This window comes from Crassostrea angulata, chromosome 9, assembly GCF_025612915.1.
Source record: "Crassostrea angulata isolate pt1a10 chromosome 9, ASM2561291v2, whole genome shotgun sequence".
Taxonomy (NCBI): Eukaryota; Metazoa; Mollusca; class Bivalvia; order Ostreida; family Ostreidae; genus Magallana; species Magallana angulata.
This window is the reverse complement of record NC_069119.1, coordinates 35231221-35238355: the sequence shown is the minus strand read 5'-3', so window position 1 is coordinate 35238355 and position 7135 is coordinate 35231221. Positions and strand designations below refer to the sequence as shown.

Sequence of the window (7135 nt, the reverse complement as noted above, 5' to 3'; positions counted from 1 at the left end):
TATATATATACAAATTACTATATAACTGCTCTAAAAAGGCAAAACGTGATTTTTGCTAAGACTCAAAGAAACTATGGAGATTTTGCAGGGGCTTCCGGATAAGCCAATGGTTAACTCGTACAGAGTGTCTCAAAATTAATATATGCTACTTGATATAAAAACAAATAATCCTGATTTCATCAAAAAACAGAAAATCTTTCTATTCTGATATTTGGCATTGTGTATTTATAAGGTGCAATGTATTTTGATTCTATTTTAACCCGTGCTGTGAACGCATCATCAGATAAATTTCATCAAGATACATTTGTTTCCTTGCATAGGTATCAAACTACAAAAACAACCTGGTTTGCTTTTGAAAATGAGCCCAATCAAATTAATTAGGTGACTTTGCGAAAACTCGCCGAATAAAAGTCATCCTTAGGTTGTTAGGTTATACAATTTCATTTTCATTAGTAAAAGTACACCCTTCTTTTATGAAACAGAAAAAAACGCGCATTTAATTTTTTTCAGCATTGGTGCATTGTGATTCAGTTAAATTTGTTTTTATAACCCCAAGCACATTTTAATGATTTACAAGGATATCTTAGCCACTTAATGTAAAGTTAGACATGTGTAGGCTAAGTCCCCTTGTTCAACTGTTTTGTATCTGGCAGGCTAACCGAATGCAGTCTTTTCTTATAGATATTTCGAATTTTATTAGCGTGATTTCACGAGCGAATTAAATGTAATCAAATAAAAATGCAAAAAATTCTTTTGAAAATACATTTATTGTTCCTTTTTTCAATGAAACTAGCAAGTTAATTCAGTGCATGTGGAACTGCTCGAAAGGGACGAATTATAAAAAGGTATCCAAAATTATCGAGATTTTCTCGTATTATTATTCTTTTTTGTATATTTAGTACTGTAATTACTTCAAAAGGTCTGTATCACTGAAACTATATGCATTTGAAATATGTTTATCTTCTCTTGTGATTTTGGATAATTTTTCTAAACCACAGCCTATATTGATGACAAAGATCTCAACTTTAGCCAATAAAAATGTTTTTTGATTGGAAATTCATTCACTTTCTAGTTTTTCTTTTATTTCATTTAATTTATCAATTTGTAATTGTTATGTCATTTTTTAATAAGATTTTTATATGATATTATATAATTGGCCCTTGCAATGACAGTTGAGAGTGAAATTCTTTTAAACTTGATATTACTTCGCACAAGCAAACTTCAATTTTGTTACGTATAAAAAACAATGGTGGAATAATTCACTTTTGTACTGTATAGTCAGACAATCCCTTTCTTATTTTCTCAAAGATAGTTTAATATGTTGATAAGTAAGAAATAAAATAGAGGTATATCCGGTCACTCCTCTTAGGCACTTGATCCTACCTCTATTCGTGTTGCTCTGCTTTAAATTTTTATTCATCTTCTGGATTTTTGAGATGGTTGGAAGTTTCTTATTGTCATTTTTCATAACAATTTGAAATTATTATGATGAAACATATTTGTCAAAATCATTGGCAAATGTCTATAAAATATTTGGGAAAGAGAAGAGAGTTTACCACATAAGTCTAAATCGTAATAATCTTTACTAAATTTTTATTCATGTTCTCTTTTTTCGATCTCTGCTAAATTTATCTTCTGTCAGAAGTTTTTTGTTGTAATCTTTAATATTTTCCCTGTGGGTTCTACTGGAGTGCCTCTTTAATGTGTGGTCAAAGCACCGCCATATTGAATTGTATACGTATTCTACTTAATAAGTAATATCAAACATATGTCCATGCATTTGTTTACTAATAAGAATGATACAAACTTCCAAAAGCATAAAATTCTATAGTCTGTCCCATGTTATTGCCTCTATCACGTTTGATGATTTTAAATAAAAATACACGTACCTGTAAATGAAGATATCCAAGATATCTTCATTGAAAATTTATCATTTTTCACTCATAAAAGTACACAGGAACGAAAACAAATTTCTTACGGAGATTTTCAATGGGAAATATTTACATCTTTTCTCAATTCGGAAGTACTCATTTTTCAACGTTTTCATCCAGGCCTATTAATGGCTGATGAAATGAAAATCCCCGTAAGCGTTCTATGTTGGGATGTGTATTGAAACCTGAAGCGGTAGAGGGGGTTTTTCAAAACAGATAATCTGGACATTTTTCATATCAATGGATGAAAGTAGTTTGGGCACAAAAGTATTTATCGAAAGATCGAGGAAAAGTGGTGGAAACAAAAACTCGGGACAGAGTATAATCACATCTTGAATAACTAAAAAAAATGATTCATATAAGTAAAGACCTTAAATGTAATTCAAATATAATTTCCTGACAGAGAAAAAAAAAATATCAAAAACAAAAGACTCCACACAAAAATAAATGAAAGTAATATTAGATTTGTATGCTTTACGCAGTGAACTATAACGTGTTGCTAAATGTCTTATTTTTGTTTCCTGTATGTACGCATATTTCACCTTTTAAACGATTTGCACTTTTACATTATACACCAGGATTGTATTTCTTCTGCTGCCTTTTATATCAAGAAAGCGTAGGCATCATTTGAAAAAGGAATATCCTTGTAAACCCGATAATGTTTAAGAACAACTTTAAGCATATTCATTTCACAATAGCATATGATTTGTACCATCCAGAGTTCATGTACGTCTTATAATAAAAAGGTGCAATGTCTAATTTTAAGTAGAAAAAAAAATGATTCAGCCATTCTTAATGAATAAATGCAACTTTAACAGAAACTGATATTTAATTTCAGAAAAAGGAAGGACTATGATGAATGTGAAGTAAATTTAACAAATTTAAGTTTTCATAAGTATTTGATCCCAACTTAGTTTACCATGCAATCTTCTAAATGAAATTGTTATCAAGCAGAATATTAATGGATGAAAAAATGACAATAACAAACTGTTAACCATCTCAAAAATCCATAAAACGAAATACACATTCAAAGCAGAGCAACACGGACCTCTTAAAAGATAGAGGTAGGATCAGGTGCCATGGAGGAGTGAGCGTCCTCTGCTGACTGATCAAACCCGTCGTGTGCTCTTTGTCGTAACCGGGGATATTGATTGGTTTAGACGCAGATGATAATTCATTCTATTACCCTCAGTGTTATCAACACACTAGGTAACGGGTAACACAACGAACATTTATATGCGCGTAAATTATGCGCATACGCTTCGCCTAGAATTCACGTCATTTTTACATAAAAGCAATAAAATTTCTCTAAGATTAAGACATTCAGTATAATGAAATAAATAGTGCCTGTTTGGGAGGATAACAGTTGCAATTGACACCCTTCGGAAAAAATTGTCAACCTCCGCTTCGCGTCGGTTGACAATGGTTTTCTCGGGGTGTCAATTTCAACTGTTATCCTCCCAAACAGGCACTATTTATAAAAAAAAATTAGACCATATAGTTTTTAAATGACCTAGACAATATTTTGAATTATAAAACGCCAATTTTCTGTAATAAAATGCTTTTTTCAAAGCATTTAAGATACTGATTCTAATTAATATGCATAGGAATTATGATATAAACATGTTTTATAAATGAATGAGCGTGCAACAAGTTTTACATGTATTTTGGTAGGTAACTTTAAATAACATTATTAATTTTAAACAAAGAAGTCTTAGTATTTTAGTATCAACAAAAAATCTTCAGAAAACTGAATAAGACTTCTGTGTATGATTCTTATGTAATATCTGTTGAATTTCAAGAATAAATAGTGTCTTGGAATTGATCTTTCAGTGCAGGAAAGAAATATATATGAACAAAATGATTCTTCAGCACCTGGTATTTCTGAAATAAACACATTTCTTTTTTTCATTTAGACTGATAAGTCACACATTGTGGAGTTGGAAACGATTAACATATTAAGAGAAATGACACAGATATATAATCAGAGTGAAACCAGCTTCATTAACCAGTTTGCTTATTACTCGGGCACTGGGGTTAGAGCTAAATGTACAGTCCCTAAAACGTTCTACTTTCCCATGTTTGCATTCGCTCAGCGTGCGCTCACTTTGCCTTCACTGTTTGCTGACTTTGCCTTCACCGTTCGCTCACTTTGCCTTCATCGTTTGCATACTGTGCGTTCTCCGCTCATTTTAACACTCCGCTCTGCATTGTTTGTGCTCTCCGATCTTAAAGCGTCCACAGTGCGTTCACTATGCGCTCAGCAATCGTTCAGCGTTTACTCACCATTCAGGTTTAATTAAACTCAAACTCTGTTGCCATCCAGAACTCCGAGATGGGAAGAGATAGAAATCATGAAAACAAACATGAGCATGTTTTAATATAAAGATATAAAACAATATTGTATACACTGTCAATGTCGTTCTGTTTAAAATAGCATCTAGATTCTGAGCAGTGAGTAAATATATTCATTATGAATTGATTTGTTGGTTGTTTTTTATTTATTTATAAAACATCGTCACCTCTTGTTTGACAAAAACAAACTTCACTGGAACAATAATAAAAATACTGGAAAATAACCAGTTTAAATGTATAGATTTCAAATACTTAAAATGATGCGGCAAAAATAGTTCAAATACTACAAATACCTATAGTTCTCACTTGTTTCCATTTCAAAACAGAATGGCCGATCACCAAAAGATTAGCCCGACATTTGAAACACAGGAAACAGTGTGAAAAAAAAAATAATCATTTTTAAAATTATAAAAGTTTATAAAAGTATATAACTTGTAACAGGAAGAAAAAAATGTATAAAAATATAAATGTATACTATGAAATAAACAAATTAGATTACATATATACGTACAAGCTGACGTTAACGCAGTTAAAAATCCACGTACGTCATGCATTCGACATTAACAAAATGGCGAAAATCACAAGAGCATAAATTATTGCATTCATAAACACGTACTTGTATATTTTTCAAACTACCCCTAACTCACGACTATATTTAAACAGCTAGGTATATAACGAAAACTGAATTTAAAATATGCCCTCACACACAAACACAGAAACGAACTAACAATACCAAGTGTCAGCGATCCTTAAAGGGCCATTCAAACTGTCTTATAAAAGTAATAGTGAATCGATATATGCCTAAACTGATTTAATGTTTTCTGTATTCAGATAAGCAAATATTGGATTTTTAAGATTATTTTCAAAATTTTAAAATCTTCTAGGAATTATTTCGGATAATTGTTTCAGTATTTTCAGTTGTTTATGTTAGTAAATTTTATGAAGATATTGATAATTTGAGGGAAAAACATCTTTGCAAACCTAAAAGAAGAATTAATTACAGGAATATAATTATGTTAAGTGGTCTCAGCAACAGCTAAGCATTTTATCTGTTGATGTTTAAAATTATACATGTAAATCACAGTAATGAAAAACAACAGCCCTGCTAATCCAAAAACTCCAAACATAACGGGACGCATCCACTTACTTTCTGTTTCCGTGGTAAAACTTTGGCCGTTCATGTTAGTGTCGTTTTTTACTGTACTGCCATTACTGTCTGTAACTAAAATTGCAAAACGCAGAAAAAAAAATATAAAAAAAAATGAAATGTATATTAGCATTTTTTTTTAAAAGGTCGACAAATCCCGACGACCATTTCAAACGAATAATCGCAGCAATTCTACGAGTACAAGCATAAATTCGGTTTTTAAGTAAGAATTAAAATAGGTTAAAAGAGTTAAATAAATTTTTATTCGGGAATAAAATTAAAAATGATCATTAAAAATGATTAAGAAATCACAAATTGTTATGTAGATTTAAGTTTATACTTGATATGGGTATACTATTGCAGATATTCAACAGAGAATTTAGGAGTTCATGTTTACACTGATTCGGATCATGAACATAGAAACACTCTAGATAAGAATTGCTGTATATTAGCTTAATTTTTTCTAAATCTTAACATGATCACTCATTCAAGAGCATTAAAAAAGGACTGAGTATTATGCAAGGAAATAATTCATTTATTTTTTGAAATGTTTCCCTCTTTCATGAAAACAATCAGATTAATTCCTTTCCAAACGTTCATCATAGATATTGAGTACCAGTTTCATGTAACAAATATTGAAGAGAGCAATTAATTATGAATAAATATCAATATCTGGTAATTAGCTGTTTCAAACGGTTGTAGTGACAATGAAATACGTTTTCCACAGGCATTTGAAGAATCTTTCTTCAATAACATATTTTTTAAAGTTGGTTTTCGTCACGAAACAATGGAAATTCCATGTTAAACTTGATATTAATTAATTATTGAATAAAGATCAAGTTTATTACAAGAACGAGTTTTATCAAATTTGACCATAAAACTCACCACTTGGGTTTTGATTACAGCCTTGGATATGGTGGCATTTGTCATGTGTACAATTACATGTTGATTTACATTTCAATCCATAAAGTGGGAACACGCATTTTGATGTGCAATTTATTCCAAAATATCCTTGCGGACAGGCTAACAAATAAAGTTAAACAGACAATTTTAGCATTATTTATCACAACAATAGCTTGCGCTTTAAGTTTTTGCTTTTTAAAAAAGTGTGTAGGTACAAGCAGTAGTTACACTTGCATTGTTTTTCTTCAGAATTCCACTTGTGATTCGCATAGCATTTACCCTCAATTCTACTAATACATACAATTAATATATTTTAACGCAAACGTTCATCTATTATAGGTTAAACGTTTTTAAATATTTTTACTTACCCTGTCATGCTGACGAATTGTATGACCAGAAGAGGCAGCACTATTAAAAGACTGCGGAACATAGCGCCTCTTTTTCTAAATGTGTTTATTGCATTTCTGAGTATGAGCTAAACAACTGCAATATCATTATTCCGGTAAAATTTGGAAAATTGTTAAATTTTATTTAGACTATAAATATGGAATCATCTTCCTTTTAATTAGATACATATGCGCTCAAGTGAACGCTTAGTTATATTTGGGAATTTTAATAATTTATAAAAGTTGTTGTTAAATTCTCTTCTAACAACCCCAATTATGACATAAACAACACACATGTAGTGGTACAATTGTTATATTGAGGCGATTCTTTTATTGAAAACAGTACTAGTACATGTATGATAGAGCTGAATATTTGAATCTTTTCTATTTTAAGTTACTTAACAAAAACATAC

The 7135-nt window shown here is 30.7% G+C and overlaps 1 protein-coding gene across 1 annotated transcript; it reads right to left on the bottom strand.

Annotated features, from left to right (window-relative positions):
• Positions 1 to 4350: 4350 nt before the first annotated feature.
• LOC128162305 (multiple epidermal growth factor-like domains protein 10) lies at positions 4351 to 6712 on the bottom strand. The gene is made up of 4 exons (XM_052825457.1): positions 6705 to 6712; positions 6565 to 6623; positions 6319 to 6456; positions 4351 to 5508 (listed from the first exon to the last, which is right to left on the bottom strand). The coding sequence occupies exons 1-4, from the start codon at positions 6710 to 6712 to the stop codon at positions 5303 to 5305; spliced, it is 411 nt and encodes a 136-aa protein (XP_052681417.1). The 3' UTR covers positions 4351 to 5302.
• Between the last annotated feature and the right edge of the window lie 423 nt (positions 6713 to 7135).

Bases quoted from the DNA above. Each gene is read 5' to 3' on its own strand.
- LOC128162305 (XM_052825457.1), bottom strand. The intron at 6,457-6,564 runs GTAACTACTGCT...TTTATTTGTTAG, and splicing joins TGAAGAAAAACAATGCAAGT to CCTGTCCGCAAGGATATTTT. The intron at 5,509-6,318 runs GTGAGTTTTATG...TTGCAATTTTAG, and splicing joins CTGTAATCAAAACCCAAGTG to TTACAGACAGTAATGGCAGT.